The sequence below is a fragment of the Rhagoletis pomonella genome, unplaced genomic scaffold, assembly GCF_013731165.1.
Source record: "Rhagoletis pomonella isolate Grant_MI unplaced genomic scaffold, Rhpom_1.0 Rhpom_scaffold_00007, whole genome shotgun sequence".
Lineage (NCBI taxonomy): Eukaryota > Metazoa > Arthropoda > Insecta > Diptera > Tephritidae > Rhagoletis > Rhagoletis pomonella.
The window spans coordinates 37,119,979-37,140,823 of record NW_023458561.1 but is presented as its reverse complement, the minus strand read 5'-3'; the positions used below and the strand labels follow the sequence as shown (position 1 = coordinate 37,140,823).

The 20,845-nt window shown below is 33.6% G+C and overlaps 1 protein-coding gene across 1 annotated transcript in view; it reads left to right on the top strand.

The window, feature by feature from the left end:
* LOC118743799 (transient receptor potential cation channel trpm) overlaps positions 1-20,845 on the top strand; it is a gene marked incomplete at its 5' end in the record, with an annotated part of 161,503 nt that overhangs the window by 95,016 nt on the left and 45,642 nt on the right. The window contains 6 exon segments of the mRNA XM_036476564.1: positions 1,161-1,217; positions 10,371-10,517; positions 13,970-14,127; positions 14,553-14,743; positions 17,389-17,534; positions 20,011-20,203. Coding sequence (XP_036332457.1) covers positions 1,161-1,217; positions 10,371-10,517; positions 13,970-14,127; positions 14,553-14,743; positions 17,389-17,534; positions 20,011-20,203 — 892 coding nt within the window.

The following is a 20,845-nucleotide window of genomic DNA, read 5'->3' as shown; positions in this document are numbered from 1 at the left end:
GATCGCGAACATTAGCAATTGCACGCGTTTATCAAGGATGTGATTATTTTAGAATGGCTTAGCATTTTTAAAGTAGTATTTACATAAATAGTTATAATTAGAATTCGATAATTAAAGTTGAACTCTTATGGCCTTATTCATAAAAAGTAGAATAGGTTTAAGGAGCTCTATAAAGTGACATTTTCATACAAATTTTCGACAAAGCAGTTAAAGTCTTTTTTAGTTTTTATATTTAGCTATTAGTAAATAATATTGTAATCTTTATAAACAACTTAAAAACACTTCGAAATTATACGTACTATAGAAAAAAATCTGTTATTGTTACTTAATTTAATTCATGTATTTAGCTAAGGAGTATTAATAATTTATTTAAAGACACATACACATAAGTAAATTAATTTCAAAACAATGCAACTGCTGTAAATATAACTACCCAGTGGGAAAATGTAATGTATTGTGATCGAAAAAATAATCAGTAAAACAGCCGATTTTACATTCGAAAATGCATTGTTTTTCCCACGGCGATGTCCTAGCAAAAGTGTGGCATTCAATTTTGCATTACGAGTAATGCAGGAATGAATGCGGTTTATTTAATATGAATTTTTGACGACTTTTTGGATACATTAGAATTCCGATTACATAGTTGACAGTAATAGAATCTAGAACTCCTAAGAAATACATTACATTATTTATCACGCATGTAATGCATTACCACTTTTCCCACTGGGTATGTAAATGTGCACTGTTGCAAAAAATAACTGCATAACTGGTGCGTACTTTTTGATTTTTAATTTGTTTAATACTGGAAAAAGGTCTATTTTAAGTTCAAATTTTTTATTTTATTTATATAAATTACGTATAATAATGTATGTATGCTTTAGTCATAATTTGTCTGCATATATTTTTTATATCTTTGAACACTCTAATTACTCGTATAACCACACAACACTTTTTTGTAATCAATAATTTTGAACACACTACTACAGACTAGTATATATGTATGTATATGCAGTAAGATTGTGCCACACACAACTTCTTTATCTCTGTTTCTATCTCTGTCTGTCTACATACCGTACATATGTAAATACTTACATGTCTCTTGTAATGGCAAACTACTGATTGATGATTCAACGCATGAATTCCAAACTGAACCTTTGCAGGCACTTTTGGCGGACACATACTCCATACGCGATACTAAAGTACAAGAAAATGGAAAAGTGAGTAATTTTTAAAGACGCGACACCTAAACAATAGCGTGTATAGAACTACATAAATTTATACATAAAAACATAAAAACAAAAAAAAATATTCATGTTGTGGGAAACAATAAACGAAATATGTTATTTGTATTTTCTTTTTTACTTTTTAAATATTTAGGCAAAATTATACTTAAATTTCATTACTTTGCTTTTCATACACAATTAATTGGATTAGGGGTGTCCTTGAAGCGAAACTGTTATTAAAAATAAAATATAAAAATATTCTGTATAGCTAAACATTTAAATATGTATGGGCACCCCTAATGCATACATGCAAGGGAACATTCCACATAAATGTGCACTTAAATTTTTCTAAAACGCAATATGTTTTTCACTTCAAGTCTTCATATAAAAAAAAGTAATTGGCCATTCATCGGTTTATGGTTCCAGCACTAAATCATCATAGACATACTCGCATTTCTAGTAATAAATTTTAAAACTGTAAACATCAAGCCAAATATGCATTCCGTACATACATATTTATATTAGGATGGTCCATTTTCTTTTAACCACCTCCCGGAACTGAAGAATACTGAAAATATTGATTTATTTTTAGGAAAAAAGGGAAAAAGCAACAAAGTGTAAGCGGAGAAGTTGTGCAACAAGTAAAGACGTCAAAGTTTTTGCGAAGCCGAACATTAAATACCCGATGTACGTGTTAAATATGGTTTTTTGGCCTTTCTGAAAACCAAGAACTGATAACACTTTCCAACACAAAATGTAATGCGGAGAACGTTCCCGTTCGCTATCAGACTGTTCCTGAGACTTATGTTCCCAATTTGTTCTTCGAGAGAACGTTTGAGAATAGTGTGCCCGATTTGCTCCGGAGATTTTTTTATACATTTTCCTCGCTTAGAAACGTTCCCCCGGGTTTTGTTCTTATATGATTCCTGTTGATAACTTTCTCGGCAGCTTAGTTTTTACTTTCGTTCTTGCGAAATCATTCCCGAAAGTTTTGTTCTCATTTCGGTTTAGATTTTCAAGCGTTCTTAGGAACTAAAGTAAATGCCTCCTAAAACGAAACTTTTACTTCAAATTTTAACTTTCAAACGTTTGAATTAGGGCTGTGCGATTAATTGATTATAAAAATTTAAATTAATCATATTAAATAACTCCATTATTCGACTAATTGGAAATTGTGAATCAGTTAGTTACCCGCGTAACCAAGATTTTGATCAACTAAAATCTCAAGTATTGGAGTAATTTGCCTTATGACTAATCAACATTATAAGTAAAATAAGTAATCAAATTTTCAATATATGTTACATAGATATAAAGAGAAGAAGTTCCTGGAAATTTGAATACGACACTTCTTTTTTTCAGAAATTAGAATCAAATATTTTTTCATAAACACTTTGTAAAAAGGAAGCTAAGCATTTCCAGAAGCAAACTCTTTTAACGAGCAAAATCAATTTTTTTGAGTAATCATATTTTAACTAACTCGATTAATCATCGTTTTGAGGAATAAAAATCTTGATTGCTCGAGTAATTGATTTACCGAACAACCGATTAACCAACTTGCTCGACTAATCGAATAATCGCACAGCCCTAGTTTGAACTTTTTAAAATTGTTTGATTTATTAAAAATATTTGTTTTTGTATGAAGACATATTGGACACACTACTTGTATATACATAACTATCTCGATCCTTCAGAGTGTTGCAAAAAACCGTTATGCGAACAAAGTTATAATATCTTGGTGCTCAAGTACGCTCCGGTATAAAAATACGGGTCTCCTTATTTTCGGTATTCTTCAGTTCGGAGGGATGGCCGCTGGAAAATTGGAAAAAAAAAAACAATTAATCTGTGCAATTTGGACCACATCATATTAAATTGATTTGACATACTATACATTTAAGAAACAAAACCAAATTCTTAAATCAAATAAAAGTATTTAGCAAAGTCGAGTTTTTCCCTACTTCTTAGACTGATCACAGTACTTAATCAATAGCGAACGCACGTGTGAATTAGTTATGTGCTGTCCAACAACTACATAAGTAAGGTTTCACGCCACTCCTTCGTACATTCTACACACCATGCACAATCTCCAGTCGATTCCATTCTTAATCCAGTCCAAGAGTACTTATCTAACTAAGTGCATATACAAATATGTTCCTCACAGTAAATTAGCCATCTAAGTGACTGCATTTAACGAATTTTTTACACTTTTCACCACACGTTTGTAATATTGTACACACATGTAACTTCACTACCTACTCCATTCACAAATATCACAACCAAGCCAGTTAGTCTACAACTTAATCGAATCGAATATTTTTAACCTACACATTTTATACCTGTCTGTTTAATATCTAATAAAAATTTGCAACAGTTAACTCCTTTCCTTAAGTAATTCACCATTTTTTAACAAAAAAAAAAAGTAGAAAAAATATTTACATTAATTTCAGGTCGATCTCACTGCTGGTGCTCTTGGTGAACCCTCTAAAGTTAGTTATTATTTAATAAACTTTAAAAATATTTCTTGTGATTTTTTTTTTGTTTTGAAGCAATATGAGGAAGAAAAGTGCTTTAAGCTTGCTGCATTTGTTAAAAGTTTGATGCATTACAAAGAGCATTTATTACTTGTTCATTTCATAAACATGCCGACACATGCATCGATAATTTGTAGTTAAGCGGTTTGAGAATTAAAGGACTTCATAAGATTTTATTTTACTTTATGGGCTTATGTACCTTTATTATTGTTATTTAAGCAGCAATGTGCGAAAAGACAACAAATTTTTAGTATTTTTATCCGTTAAACAAGTAAAGTAGTCCGTAATAATGTCTTCCCGAATTAATTAATTTCATGTACAGTTAATCACAGAAGTATTCTTTGTTTGATTTTTCCACAATTTCAAAATGTATTCCATTGTACATTTTTTTCGTTAGTTTTTATTCAAAATATTGCTCATTTTATAAAACAAACATATAAATCAATGTTGCAAGCCTTCTGTAATACTCGAAAAAATTATGCGAATTTCAAAAAATGGCCATCAAAATTTCAAATTTTTAATCAGATTTTTTAGATTTTTTTTTAGTATAGTTTTGTGGCCCATTCAATTTCACACCGATATAGTGTGAGTTTTAAGTGGCTAGGACTTACCGTTGATTTTTGATAATTTTTTTCACCCTTTGTGATCCACGCAATGCATGAACAAAATTTGTTTTTTTAATTTTAATCAAAAAATTTATTGAAGAGTTAAATTTTGATGACAATTTTTTGAAATTCGCAGGCTTTTTGCGAATTTTCTAGAAAGTTAACAACATTGATTTATATAATTTTGTTATAGAATGAGCTATGTTTTAAATAAAACTTAACGAAAATTATTTATAATGGAAGACATTTGAAATGTTGTGAAAAGCTACTTCGGTAAGTAACTGGAAATGAAATAAAGTTTACATAATCTTCAATTTTTTTTTATAGAGATGAGATGTGAAAGGAGTATTATTAAATAGAAGGTGAATTTAAAAATCAAAAGAAGTTTTCTCATAAGGGGTTTTCTGTGCGAAATATATAATACATATATGGGGTATTCACAACGGTGTTGTAAGTGTCGTAAACTTTTAACGCCCAAAAATCACATTGAGGGGTTTCGCAAATCACCATCAAAGTCATATTATGAATTTTCGCAGTGTTAAAAAATAGTTGGTGGGGTTTTCAAGATTTCTGAACATTTATTTAGGCTTTTAAGGTTTACGACATACAACAATATGACACTTACGACACTGTTGTGAATCCCTCAACAGAGTCTTACGTGACAGTATGTCACTTATCCATATAAAGGCCAAAGAAGTTGCTTTTCGAAAATTTAAGGTTTGTAACATTCGGCATGCCAGAGATCTGCTATGGGTATTTAAGTACCCAATAGGCTATTATGTTCCGAGTGTACGTGCAATTTTTTATCAATGGCATCAAAAATAAGAAGTTTTGCGAAGTGAAAGCAAACGAAATTGCAAAGTATCGGACGTGTTGATATTTTATAAAAAAAATGCATGCTGACTAGTGAAGAAGACGTTAAGAAAAAAAAGTGTTTGACTTGTAAGAAGCTACAGGCAGAATTGGATAGTTGGAGAGTTTAGGAAGATGCTGACAAAATAAATGTTAATATCATGCCGCCAGACGATGTTGATGCTATTGAAGAATTGGACGACAATATCCAATGCGTAGTAGCAGGCAACATTCAAGTGGAATATATCGTTAATAACGACTATCCTATTTTGGATAAAAGTCTTGAAAACGACGAAACCATAAGTTTGCAGCCATCTTCGTGCCGAAATAGCTCGCAAAAATCGCGTGGAGTTGCCGGCAAAATTACAAGTTTGCAAAACAATCTCTCGAAAACAGAGCAAATGCAAACATACACAGATATATGTAGCTAATATAAGAAAAAATATAAACATTTGTTTAAAGACTTATGGCCTCATTGATAAGAAATAAAATTGATTTGAAGAACTTTATAAAGTGACATTTTCATAACAATTTTCGATTGGTAAAGCAGTTAAAATCTTCTTTATTTTTTATGAATTTGGGTGTTATATTATAAGGAGCTTTTCATAATAATTTTAAGTCTTCAAAGACTTTTATTTTGAAGCTTATAGCGGGCGATTAGTTTTAAATAAAACACAACCAGATATCGGAATCTTTATTATTACCCGAAAGAGCAATGTCTAATGCTGACCGCAGACAGAACATAACCGTCCCATGGACCCACCTACAGCGTAGTCGGGCAAACATTCGAATTTTTTTTTTTTTTTTAAGTAAATGTCAGAGAATGTTCTTTCGGGTAATAATAAAGACTCCGACGTCCAGTTCTGTTTTAAGTGTTTTATTTAAAATTAAAAATAAAGTCTAAATGGATCACCCTAAAAGTTTCTTCATAATAATTATGAGTGAGTAAAAATTGTTCAAGACTTACAGGACGGGGCTTGTTCAGTATGATTTCGGGATTAGTTCGGGACTAGTTTGGGATAACTTTGATGCAGGCCAGTTTGGGGCTGGTTTGAGACTACTTTGCGTCTAGTTCGGGACAAGTTCACGACTAGTTGTTCATAGTAGTGAGTTCCAAAAAGGTTTTTCTTTTCATAAAAAAAGCTAAGTAAACTTGTTAGCACAAAAGTTTGAGTAATTAAATTAAGAATTTACACACTCGTGCCTGTGGCGTGTACAAATACCTACGTGAGGATATTTGGCTCCAGGATCCAAGGGGGTTGAGAAAAGGACAATATGTTTTCGCAAATGAAAACAGAGATGCTGGAGAGAAACTGTTTTCAATTAGTCTCCCCAGCATTTCCTATTTTCTAGCTTACTATAAAGTTTTTAAATAAAGTTTTTCATTTTTTGAAATCTCTCGCCTTTGACCTTAAGAAAGAACACCTACTAATTATAATTTCGTCTTACTTTATGGAGATAGTAGATTGTTTCATCTCTTTCCACGATCTGAATTAAAATTCAAATTAATATCTATCACGGCTTCCGAGATATGCTCTTTTGCGTGAACTTTGTTTTATGGGTATTTAAATACCCACTAGGCAGTAATGGGTTAACATTATGCATGGTTGTGAAACGAAATGTTTCCAATTCATTTCCAGAATTAAACATCAAACATAATTTGTCAACCCTTTTTGTATTTTTTTTTTAGAAATAAAATATGTAATATTTATTTGGTAGCAGTTAATTTGCTACACATTTTCAATAAAGAAAAGTCATTGTCAATATAATCAATAATATAAAATACTTTAATTCCTCAAAGTGCCGAAACAATGGGATAATACGTACGTTCATATTCAGCTTTGGTGCGAAAGCAATTTTAAGTTAAAAATTGTGTTTTTTTTTTTTATTTGACTATATTATGGAAGCTGCCGGAATGGATAAAACTATTTTTAACTAAAATTTCAAGAGTGGTGCTTTCTCCAAAGTCAGTTTATCTTATCACGAATACTAATCAGCTCAAAACTTTTCCTTCAATATTGATTATAGCCTTAGTCCAGAAGGTTGAGATTGAGGAATATGCCTTGGATTGAGAATCAGGCTCGCTAAAACATCCATACTTCTGAACCAAACTAACAAAATTTCACGAATTTCACTCTTACTTTAATTTGAAGTGAATTTTATCATGGTGACATGTATAGAAGTGGGGTATTTTGGTGCCAGGTAACAAGATCAACGGAAATAAGGTCAATTGACACTGTTTCGCATACTGATGCGAAAAAAAAGTCAATTAACATTATTTGCCAAAGCGAAATAAAATCCATTGACATTGTTGCTCTTTCAAATAATAAATTTGCGTAGCTTCGCGGCGGCTCGCGTCCGCGCGCCTTGATGATGGGCGAAGCATCAATCTAGATTCGATTTTCTTGGGTACACGATAAACTCCCAAGGGTGCGCTTCACCAACTAATCGGGTTACTATCGTTAACAATACAAGCAACCACCATTGAGACCATTAAAGATCTTCGAAGGTTTCTAGGTATAATTAATTATTACCGAAGATGCTCGCTCAACTTCAGGCTCCACTAAATGAATTTTTGCGTGACTCTAAGAAAAAGGATAAAAGAAAAAAGGATTTGGACACCAAATTCGGTTAAAGCCTTCGAAACATGCAAATGTCGTACGTCTGGCACACCCAGGAAGCAACGCGTCTCTTGCTTTGTCCTGCGGAGCTTCCGATGTAGCCATTGGCTCCCTTTTCTGGTTTTTTTTTTCTCGTAAGTTATCACCGACTGAAAAAATATAGTACTTATGACCGTGTACTTCTTGTTATTTTGAGACCATAAAATACTTTCACCATATTCGCGAGGCTCAGCAGTTCATCATTAAAACCGACTACAACCCTCTCGTATACGTCTTTGCACAAAAACTAGACAAAGCATCGCCTCGCTAACCGCGCCAGCTGAACAGATGCTGAATAAAGGAGCTATTGAAAGACAACAATTCTCTAATACTACAACAAAAATATTGTGATGAGAAAACAGGAATCTACTGTGACATATCTACAGGTAATGATCGACCTTATATACAAAAAAAAAAAACAATCTCACCCAAGTTCACGATCAACACTCCGTCAAATGCGCTCCAAATATGTGTGGCCAGAAATAACCAAAGACGTGGCATCTTTAGCCAGAAGCTGCGTACGATGTCAACAAGCCAAAATTCACAGCCATATTCATTTTCAGCCCATAAAAATTCAGATGCCCAGCAATCGATTTTACCACATACATCATTTGGATCTCGTTGTTCTTCCTCCTGACAGGGGATATCGTTACTGTTTAACGATGATTGACAGGTTCTATCGATGGTCGGAGACTGTACCGCTACGCAATATGACAGCAGACACAATGGCGCAAGCATTTTGGACTTACTGGATTGCTCGCTTTGGATGTCCTAAGTCAATTACCACTGATTAGGGAATACAATTCGAGTCAGCGCTTTTTAATACGTTAGCGAAACTCGTTGGTTGGGAATATATTCACACCAGCGCGTATCAACAAGCTAGCGGAATGGTCGAACGTTGGCACAGAACATGCAAAGCTTCAAAGAGGATGTATTGGTTTATGGAACTAATCTACGTCTACCCTATGATTTTTTCGACAGCAAAGGTACTACAAATGATCGTCATCGGTTCATCAACAAGATAAGACGGCACATGCATTCTCTACGTCCATTTACTCCTACTCATCATAGCAAAAGGTAACCTTTTCTTGCGAAAAATATTACTGACTGCTCTCACGCATTTCTCAGAACGGACTCAGTGCGAGCTCCTTTAGAACCACCCTATCCTGGGCCATACATGGTAACAGCCAGGCCATCAGATCGAGTATTTACACTCAAAATAGGCGAGAAAGAAGTAAACGTCTCCACTGAACGTATAAAACCCGCGTTCATTTTCACCGAAGCCGATACTTCATCGCAGCCGCGTAGCAGCGGTTCGTACTCGTCATCATGATAAAATTATGCACTTGGAAATTAGGGAGGGAGTAGCTGTGGCAACCACGAAACACCTGAATTGTTGGCAACCCTTACCTTTTGACGTTTCCCTTATTCTATTTATTCTTATATTCCTTGATTCTGATGTTTTCTCTATACAAAAGGTAACCGAGTTTAAGTCGAATAAATGGATTCATCACAACTCGTTTATGGAACATTTTCCAAATAGCTTTAACTTGTAAGGTCATCTAGTAAAGTAAAACGAAAACCCTAATGTCACATCCTTGGGCTTATGCGAGAATATGCTGATTAATGAAATGCATTGAAGTTAATTTATGTCAGTCAAGATTTTTACTTAGTGTAAACAAAGCTTCAGTTCTGCATATAAACTAAGCATAAATTTTATGAATGCATTGCCATATTTACCTATAAGTAGATGCAAAAAAAAAAAACAAACATAATCTCATCAACTTCGCTATAAATTCATTCATACAAACATACGTACATACATATGTATATGCTTGTATATACATATTTTGCTTGCTTATGCGTATTTCTGCTAATTACTTTAAATTTCCTGAAAATCCTGCTACACTAATACCACCGCAAATCTCATCTAATGCTATTAGTATGTTGTTTTATGATATATATAGAATTGAAACAAAAAAAACATTCTTAAATGCCTACTCACACCTGCTATTCATGCATTGCTCTATAAACATACATACATGTACATAAGTTAATATAAGCACTGAGTAAGCTTGCAAAATCACGCATTTTGATTGCTGCAAACACATTAATCCTACAAATAAATATTAATGTAGTTTGTTGTGCTCGCAATCCACGCACCATTCTTTTTTTTACATTATTTCTTGCTAGTCAAACTCACCTCAATCGATCTCTAGTCGAATAATGAATGAAAAGCTTGTTTTATGATTGCTCTTTTTATTGTTAAAAAAAATAAATAAAAATAAATTGAATAAAGTACTTAACAACCGAAGCACTAAAGGAATGTTTTTGCACAAAATCGATTTTTAAACTGTACTTTGTAAATAATTTACATTTATTTTAAAAGTGCTAATACCTATGATTAGTGTTTTGTTTTTCTTCTTAAACTTACAGATTATTTGCATTTGAACTAATTGTATAACATTTTCTTTACTTTTCTACGAAAACTCACCGCAAAAGGTTTCACTCACCGATTCTGATCCATTGCAATTTCGAGATATTTTTAATTTGGGCGATTATGAGTTGAAACAACATCAACCGCTGCGACTGAAGAAAAAATTCTATGAATTTTATACGGCGCCCATTACGAAATTCTGGGCAGATTCGGTAAGTTATATTGATCATTTGGTGTTTATTGGTATTTATATGAGAGCTATGAGCAGAGCATTTTTTATTTTTATTTTTACATGTCTTTAAAAAACCTAACATTTGATAGAGCCATGGTCCGGCCAGACCTTGTTTTGCACCAAGAAAAATAAAAGAATTACCTTTTTTTTTGAAAAATTAGGTTTTATTAATCACAAGGGCAGTGCTTTCTTTAATCGATTGCTGCATTTGAAATTAGTTGTTTGGGAAATTTCTATATGTATTCACTGCATACATATATAGAGCAGTTATATAAAAAGAATCATATCTGAACATAACTTGAAATTAACTACAAAAAGCTTACCTGAAACTACATAGTTGACAAGTAATGCAGACGTAATTGGGAGATTGTTTTCTTTAAACAAGTTTCTATTTAGATATCCTCATACAAATTTTACTTTGAATACATTTTCTTCCTGCAATTCACGAATACTTTTTCGAATTGAGGCGAAATAAAAGGAAAATCGAAATTTTATGTTATCATTTTGAGGTTATTTAATGTAATAAAATAAAGGAAATAAATAAAAAAGTAAAAAACGATAAAAATATTTTGTTTTTATAATTGATATTTTATGTTCAAAGTAGTTAGTTACAAGTTAGTTGACATCAAATGCAGAGGTAACCACCCTTGACTATTTCGCGAAGAAAATATACAGATAATAAATAGTGACCGTTAGTTCCTTCCTAATCAACTTCAAGTTAACTTATAGGTAGATATATTTGCCGCAGGGATACGACACCGTTGCCGTTCCAGAAGAGATACTAAAATACTGAATTCCCTGAGGCTAGCTTATACCCAATACTTAAGCCGGGCTTAGACATGGCAAGATCTTTGCCGATGATTCCAAAACTGATACAGTGACAGGATGTGGATATATGTATAGAAAGCAACGGAGCAAATTTTATATTTCCTCGTAGGAGTATGCCTCGATAAACCAAATCGAAGTATTTCAAATTCTCAAGGTCATGGACCATGTGGTGACAAATAGCTGGAGCGGAGTGTACGTGTCAGTAGGGATAGGCAGTATTTGGCAGGCCTCGAACTACTTGCAATACTACGGCAGATATGGGCGATTTCAGTGAAAAGCCTACCACGTACCGTAAAAAAAAGAAAGTAAAAGTGGTACATCTAACTTATTTATAGACCAATTTGGCTGCTTTTTATAATATATACTGGTTATGTAAGCGGAAAGATTTTTGCCGAGAATAGTCTCGTTAGGTGGCGCCAGGGTCGAGATGTTTTGAAAAGCCGTATTTATGCGCTGATTTGTTTCACATTTGGCATGTTTAGTTGAAACGTAGTAGAACATAGATTTGAAAAAAAAATGGAACGGCTGGTGTTGATGTCAAAATAAAAAGTACGTTCGACATATAATGCATGTTTTCTTCCCGCTAAAAATTCTTTCAAGAACAATATTAAAAAACGTTTTCAATGTAAATTTTAGTAACGTAACGCCAGGTAACGTCACGTCAGATAATTCAGCTGATTAAATATAAAGCGGCAAAGATTTCTACATTTAAAAACTTTGAAAATTAACCTTAAATATTTCCAATATTACTATAAAAAAAAATGAAACAAATAGTCTTGCCCAATTCGCAGAGTTTTGCAATTTTGTAATTGAAGTCAAAATCCACTTCTTTTTTTTTGTAACGTCACGCCAGCGCGTATGTTTATCTACCAATATCTTTAAATCGCTACTACCAACAGTTGTAAATTTTTCACTGAATAAGGGGCCATTTATTTGCTATGCAAATCTAAAAAAAAAAAAAACATTTTTAAAAGTTTGACTTTTTCAATTATTTTTTTTTAACGTTTTGTCATACGAGCGTCACGTAACGCCAGTTTGGAAATACCCACATGTTTTCTGTTTTAAAAATAAAACTATTTTTTGCTTAGTTTCTTTTAGTTTCTAGATTTTTTTTTGTTTTAAAAGGAAAAATATATATTTTTTAATGTCATTAAGTTTTAAGAAACGTTTTAATTCTGGTTTTCTATTTTTTAATAACATATTTTATATGTTTTAAATTTTATTTTCTTTTTGGTTTAGATTTTATTGTTTTAAAATGAAAAACAATTTTTTCATTTCATTAATCTTTTAGGATCTTTTATTTTTTTGTTTGTTTTAATTTAATTTTCTGTTAATTTTAAATTTTTTTAATTAAATAATTTTTAAGTACTGTTTCTTTTTTAATTTATTTATTTTCTTTTTCTTATTTAATTTTCTCTTGATTTTTTTATTTTATTTTTTAAAGAGAAAATATATTTTTTACACATTCATTAATGTTTAGGCAATGTGTTTTATATTTTTCTACTTTTAGTTAAATGATTAGTTTTTAGTTAAATGTTTTTATTTTCATTTAATTTTCGTTCTGGTTTTAGACTTAATTTTTTTAAAAAGAAAAATATTTGATTTAATTTTAACTTTTATGATCTTTGATGGTTTTGTCTACTTTAATTTAATTTCCTTTTAATTTTTAGATTTTCCTACTATAATTTTTACTTATAATACTATTTTCTTCTTTTTTGATTTATTTTTGCTTTTTTCTAATTTAATTTTCCTTTAATTGTGAGGTTTTATTATTTTAAAGAGATAAATTTATTTTTATCTTTTTCAATTTAATTTTCTTTTTGGTTTGAGATTTTATTGTTCCTAGAACAAAAATATTTTCATTAAATTTTAGATTTTGTTTTGAAAATAGTTATTAATATTTTTAATTTGATATTTTTTATTTTATCAATTAATTTAGGTCTTGGTTCAGATTTTATTGTTTTAAAAAGAAAAAAATATTTTTTTAATTTTATTTAAGTTTTAGAATCTTTTACTTTTCTACTTTTTTAACTTTTTTAATATAATTTTCTCTTATTTTTTAGATTTTGTTTAAATTTTTTTCTTTTATTTCATTTAATTTTTAAGTAACTAATTACTAAAAGGCGAACAGCATAACGAAAAACTTCCTTACGAAAACATCTTGCAATTACTGTTGTGAGTTGAAAAACAGTCGAGAATTGCCCTGGTAGTCAGGGTGCTGTTTTCTCCAGACGTTGCACGGTTTGACTTAGATATTGGAACGAATAAAAAGTGTTTATGAAAGTTTTACATTTAAAAGCGAACATTTAATCTCCCAGTGAAAATATCATCAGTTATACATTCATTTTTTTCTTATTTGTGCTTTAAAGCGTAAATATAGTACTAAATAATCCATCTGTATTTTATCCATTTTCATTTCCTTGTTACTTTAAGAACTAAATTATCACACATTTAAGAGAAATACTCATAGTCCTGCGGCCTTAGTTTAGTTTTCAGAATTTTTAAACTCGTTGCTTTTAATTTCCGTTTTCCTGCTTCTGTTAGCGCTGCCGAAAAAAACCATTTTATTTTATAATGGCAATTTTTTCTTTTCTTTTCCCCCAGATTGCCTACATGTTTTTTCTATTCATGTTCACCTACACCGTTCTAGTGAAGATGGGACCCACGCCACGTTGGCAGGAAGTCTATTCGATTGCGTACATTGCAACATTGGGTTTTGAGAAGATACGTGAAATTATCTCTTCAGAACCGGTGGCTATAACGTAAGTACCAAAATTTAAGGCAAACAAATGTGCTGCAGATGTATGTATGTATGTATGTATGTACAGTTTAGGACTTTTAACTTTCTATCACCAATTAGATGTGCCAATCAAGGCGACTTAAATTAAATCTATTTAACCACTTTTTGGCGTACATAAACACTTCGGCTACCTTTTTACATTTTACACTTAAAATTTTATCTCTCATTTCCATTATCGCTTACAATTTTTACACACCATTGCCGTTGCGTCGATTTTTCACGCTAAATTACATCTGCCTCATATTACTTTTACTACAAGTGTGTGTTATCGTCATTCTTTTTTAATTACACTTACATACATATGTATGTATGTAACAAACTATGTATTGCCTCTCTTTTAACCCATTAAATTTTACGCTTTCATGTGTGCTCTATTTGCCACTACAGCCATAAATTTGCGGTGTGGGCCTGGAATATGTGGAATCCTTGCGATGCAGCTGCTATTATCTTGTTCCTGATCGGTCTATCGTTACGCTTTCGGCCGAACACTATGGATATTGGGCGTGTGATTTACTGTGTAGACAGTATTTATTGGTATTTGCGAATACTAAATATATTGGGCGTTAACAAATATTTGGGTAAGTGAGAGAAAATATTTGTCTTGCGAATGCGAATAAAGGGTACCTCAGAATGAACTCGAGCTAAGTTTAAACATAGAAAGTGTCAAAAGACGCTCCTTAAAAATTATGGTAGAACTTTTTTTTTTGTAAATTTCGACAAACCACAAAATTATGCTCGACCAAGTTGTTCGAGTTTTAAAGCTCAGTTAGTCAACGACGTAGCCTAAACGTGTTGTGATTTAATTTGACATAGCTCTCAGAAGAACCATCCTATAAAAGTCAAATTGAAAAAATTTTGTATGAATTTTGAATCGATTGTTAATATTTTTTTGCCATAATAGTACCTTAAAAGAGAGCCTACCTGAGTTGTCAATCACATCTTGTTTAATACACCTTGATTGTAATAAGGACTAGCTACATGCAAGCGTTCTTTGCTACGCGACTTAACCCCTTCGATCCATTTGCTATCTGCTGCCAAATTGCTATTTGTTGCTTGTCCGAATCTGGTGAAGAGGCATCGACTCTGTTGTGTTCAACTTGGGACTGGATTTCATCTTCTCCAATGGTTACCATTCAGCTATTTGGGGAAGTGTTTAAGGCTATGTTATATGTGCATTAGGGTGGTCTAAAAAGAGAAAAAATATACCCGGTTTTTTATTGATAAATCAGAAAATATTCACTCAGAATTTTCCATATAATTTATATGAAAAAAATAACATTTTTCGTAGAAATGGTACACGACTCTAGAAAATCTTTATTTTTCGATTGTGTATCTCTGTTTTTCTTCAGGACACTTCCAATAATAATACCAAAATATGCAGCCCATAAAAAATCGCTAATATGAAACAATTTTTTAATAAACATTTCGGTATTATTCCTTGACGTCTTGTGAGTCTAGCCAAGGAGTCTATACCATTTCAACGTTAAATAGCTTTTCCCCATATACCTTTGTGCGACCTGTAAAAATTTTTTCATTTCAAAATAAAAAATGGGTACATTTTTTTGGTATAGAAAAATTCTAGGGGCGAGGGCATTAACATTCGGACTTTACTTTTTTCGAATACATTTTTGGACCACTCTAATCTTTTATATAAATAGGCGAACATGTTTTCGGCTAAACTATATGTATATACATGCACATATGTATACAGATGTTTTGTCGTCGAAGCTGAATTTTCCGACGGCAAGACCACTTTTTAGGCTCGACTGCTAACGCCGGGCGTTCAAATGCACATGCACTTCTCAACTGCCATGTAATAAAACTTTCTTAAGTTTTAATTTGATGGCACCTCAAAGTATGCTAGGCTTAGTTTAATGCATCCTCCGGACAATGGATTCTCCGTACTCACTGGCTAACCAGAATGTAGTACCATAGCCACAAGCTATTTCGCTAGCTACATCAGCTACATCAGCAATAATACACCACAACCACAGCTACATATTGTGGCCAGTTTACAGCATTTAGAATATTTTAATTTTTGACAGCTCTTGCTACATACCACGGCCTCACCATTCCAGCCAGTCAGCGTGGCTAACATCCATGCAGAGATGGTAACAGAGGGTTACCATTGGCCACGGTGACTACCCAACATTTTTGTTCGAACAAATATTTCTTTTTACATACTTGCAAACAATGATGGACTGCGGCGAGAAGCTTGTGCAGCGGATATCGCCCACCAAAAACCCAATACAGAAATTACGATGCTTTACACGGCGTTGATGTCAGTTTTAGCCTTCTCGGGCACATCAACCAGCCGAGCACAAGCGCTTTCCCATTGAGAGTCAGTACATTCACGGTGCGTTTCCTAAGTTCATAGTCCTTTAAACATTCATCGAGGTCGTTATCATCTAGCTAATTTCGGTTTGGTCACCCAGTTACTTTCCATTTGCTTTCGACAGGGAGAAATTGAGTCTTTTGCCCTTTGAATCGCAGTATCTAGTATATGCGGATTTAATGATAACTTGTCATCAAGAATAACCCCCAGATATTTGATTTTTTTGGGTCGCTTTTTCGTACTCGTCGATCTGACAAAAGCACCATACGTGGCCTTATCGCACACAAAGTACTATTTTTGAACTGTCCGGTACCTATCTCAATCCCATGCAGGTTTCCATTAGACTAAGGGGAGCATTCAGAATTTTCATTGATCAGCTTTCGCAATTTGTCCATTTTTCTTTCACTTGAGAAAGTAACTATGTTAAGCAGGGATCACACGATTTGTACATTTGTACATATTTGGCTATTTTCACCGTCACAGAGTGGTGTTGTTTGGAAAGCTTTTACTGTGCTGCTCTCATTCTCGATCAAAATTTCTAGACAACACCACCCCGTGACTGCCAAATGTACAAATGTATAAATCGTGTGATCCCCACTTAAGTCTTCTAAGGACTAACATTGATGTAGCCCGCCTTAACTGCAAAATAGGGCGGCTACATATATTCAGAGATATTAAAACGGAAATGATTTTATTTTCTAATGAATTTAGTCAACAAAGCAAAATATATACGAGTATATAAAAAATTTAGATATCATTTATGTAGTATAAAACATTATTATTTACATTTAATTTTATTACTTCATCAGTGGTGTTTACTTTTACTCACCGAAATTGTTTATTCCGCTCAATCCCCATTTCAACTTTATTTATGTCTTTTTTATGCAGGTCCTTTGGTCACAATGATGGGCAAAATGGTTAAAAACATGATTTATTTTGTAGTACTCTTGGCTGTGGTGCTAATGAGTTTTGGCGTCAGCCGTCAGGCTATACGGCATCCGGGCAACGAGCCAACATGGGGTTTAATTAAAGAGGTAAGTACTTATTTGCAGCAGCAGCTTATAAAATATTCATTTTTTTTTTCTTTGAAATTACTGCCCTTGTTTTTTTTTGGTTACGTCGTTTTTCCCCGTTTTTGTTGATTTATTGGGTTTCTGTGTAAATTTGTATTTCCTTCTTACATTTTTCAACATTTAGTTACATACTTAGATACAACACAGACAAAATGGAAAAAAATGTGGAGCGATATTTACACACGTTCAAGTGTGAAAGCGTGTAAATTTGTGTCGGTATGGATGGTTGAATAATGTGTGGTTTTCATTTAGTTTTATAGCGCAGTTTTGGGTTTGGGAAAAAAAGTTTTAATCAATTTTTAAATCGCTTCTGTGGGGGAATTGTAGGACATTAAAGAGCTCAGTGCTTCGTATCCTCGTACAGGTCGATCTTGCAAAAGCACCAAACCTGGTTTTATCGCATAAAAATTACTGAATTCCATCTGTCAAATACCGCTCTCATTCCCATGCAGCTATCTATTTGACTATTTTAGAAACGCTTTTAGCATTCATTTATAAGTAAAATTAAATAGTTTGCAAAGTCTTTTAAAATTAATTTAATTCCATTTGAAGACCTGCCAGATTAGCATTGTATTCTTCATAGAATATTCGCACTTCGTACTAGTAAATGTTTTGGTGCACGGCTTGAAGACACCCATTCTCAGTAATCAGTGAATTTACAAACTTTTAGTAAACGGCTATTTGAAAAGTGACATTTACGCCAGTTGATTGCAATCATTGAATGGAGTTCGCTCGAAAATCGTTTTGTTGTTTTGTTGTCGATGAGCGGCCAAACGGACTTCGTCGGTGGCAAATAGAGGTCATATCGAATATGGTGTTCCACAATATTTAGCCATAAGGTTATACTATACATTAAATAGAAAAAAAAGTTCTGACAAATATTAGCTAGTTTTAATTCTTTTAGCCAATATTATGTACAAAAACATTTGCTAGTACCAATGGTATGTACGAGAGGGCTTCTGCCATCGATTAATAGACTACTGTAAAATTTTGTGTATCTGACAGCCATTGACAACAGACAACCTCGTGAAATTTTACGAAAAGAAAAAAAATTAAATTTCGTGTGCTGCTAAAACATTATTTTTGCGTAAAAAATTCCTTAATGAAACCAAGGAAAGACTTGTTAAATACTATGAGGATTCTGCACCGTTGTCGTCATACCAGCAGAAGTAACTCCGAATGTCCAGGTCGCCATAAATCGTCGACAAAATTTATGAAATAATATTGGACGAAGTGCACCAGGTGGCTAAGGCTGTAGGCATCTCAACTGGGTGAATGCATCATAGACACGAAAAAGCTATGCATGTGCTTAGTGCCGCGATTGCGTACACTCGGCCGTAGAAAAAATCTATCAATTGAGGTACGAACTCCTACCCCAGATGTAGCCCCAGCCAAAGAAATGGCTAGGCGGTATGAGATTGGGGTCCTAAGAAGAGGGCATCACTGAAAAAAGCGCTTATTTTGAGGACCTTGAAAATCCTATTATTTGGAAGGAATTAAAAAATTGGAAAAAAGTTGGACTAAATGTTTTCAGCTAAAAAGAGACTATGTGGGAATATTTTGTTTCAGAAATATATGTCTGCTATGAAATCATTCAATTTTAAGCAAATGCTTTGTAGCTTCCCAAAGCTTAAAACAATTCTTTTCCCTATTACTCTTAACTCTGAATCGAATTGTTCGGACATTAAATATCCATACTAAAATGAAATGGCTTTTCTACTAACGCTCGCCGTATGTTTTCAGCCAAATCGTAAGAAAACCCGTTGGCACATATTAAATTATTGTTATTATAAGTGGCTGAATTTTAAAATTTAATGTACATTAACTCAGTACTTAAAATACACCCACTGTACTTCTTTGCAGCTATTAAGCGTACAACTTTACTCTCACTGCTTGCTCAATGAAAGCAACGTAAAATTTTATTATACAAATAAGATTATAAGTTCTTAAAGTGTTCGCCCAGCAATGAGAATCGCACTCTCGTATGAACATAAATATTTATGGATATGAAGCCACGTAGTTATATAACTTGAGCATAAGTATAGCAAACATAAATCTAGGGATCCAAAAGTTGTCCATAATACTTTTAATACGCCGGCTACCGCAGTTGGGTGGCTAAAAGTGCCTTCTTCCACTAGGTGGGACCAAGGTTCTATCCCTGCTCAGGGCAACATTCAAACACAAAACGTTTTTCTAAAGCGGCTGCCTCTCGGCATACATTGGCATACCACCGTCTGTATAATAAAAGAAACGAGTAAACGGATACAGCTCAAAAGAATACAAAGGGATGTACTACTTTAGGAGCTCAAAAGGAGTGCTCGCGCTTAAGGACATGCAATGTCAAAAATGAGTATGGTTGGTTTAAGTTGGTTTTCACCCTAGTGACTAGCAATTAGCAAGTTTGCCATTTTGATTCCACAACTCGTGCAATATACAGCCATTTGGCGGCTTTAATGAATTGCAGTACGTCAAAAATACTGACCTGCCGAGTGTCTTTGGCCTCCGCCTTGCAAGGGCTGGACACTCGCACTCGAAGTATTCGACTGTCTCTTTTAAGTCCGGGTCATCGCATGCACCTCAACGGGCCTTTAGCATGCACCTCAACGGGCCAGTGCTCTATGCACACTGTGGTAAATTTGTAGGCATCTTCTTTGCTCATTCCAAAGTAACTTAGTTTTAAATGGGTCGTAGGACACCCAGAACTACCGCGCAATCCTGTAAGATCCTGTGCAGTGCCACCTCCGCTTGGCGTTTGAGGCATAAATTGCGCAGCCGCTCCTTGCTAGTTCGCCCGCTGCCTCGTTTCCGTGAATGTCCCTATGGCCCGGGTAATTTCGTATTGATCAGAAATATAGACCAGCTGTCTCCTACTGGCATCCACTAGTTGAGATATAACAGAGATAGAAGATAGTGCCTGAATGACCGCTTGGCTAGCCGGGCAGATATTCACTTGCGTTCGCGCGAGTAAATTCTCTTTTATACACAATACTGCCTCCTTAATTGCAAACGTTTCGTCCTGGAAAATGCTTGTTTAGTCTGTTGGGCGAAAGGATAACTTTAGGTTATATTTCTCAGTGAAAACCTCTGCATCAACTCCGCATTCAATCTTTGACCCGTCCGTAAAGATTCCTTGATTCCAGCCACTGTGGCTTGGGAATTTCGAGCGGGGTTTGTGGTGAACCCAGGCATGGGCGTAGCCAGGTAGGGGCAGGGGGGTGCTCGAGCCCCCCCTAACTTTCAAATTTTCCTTATATATATATAAAATAGTACCC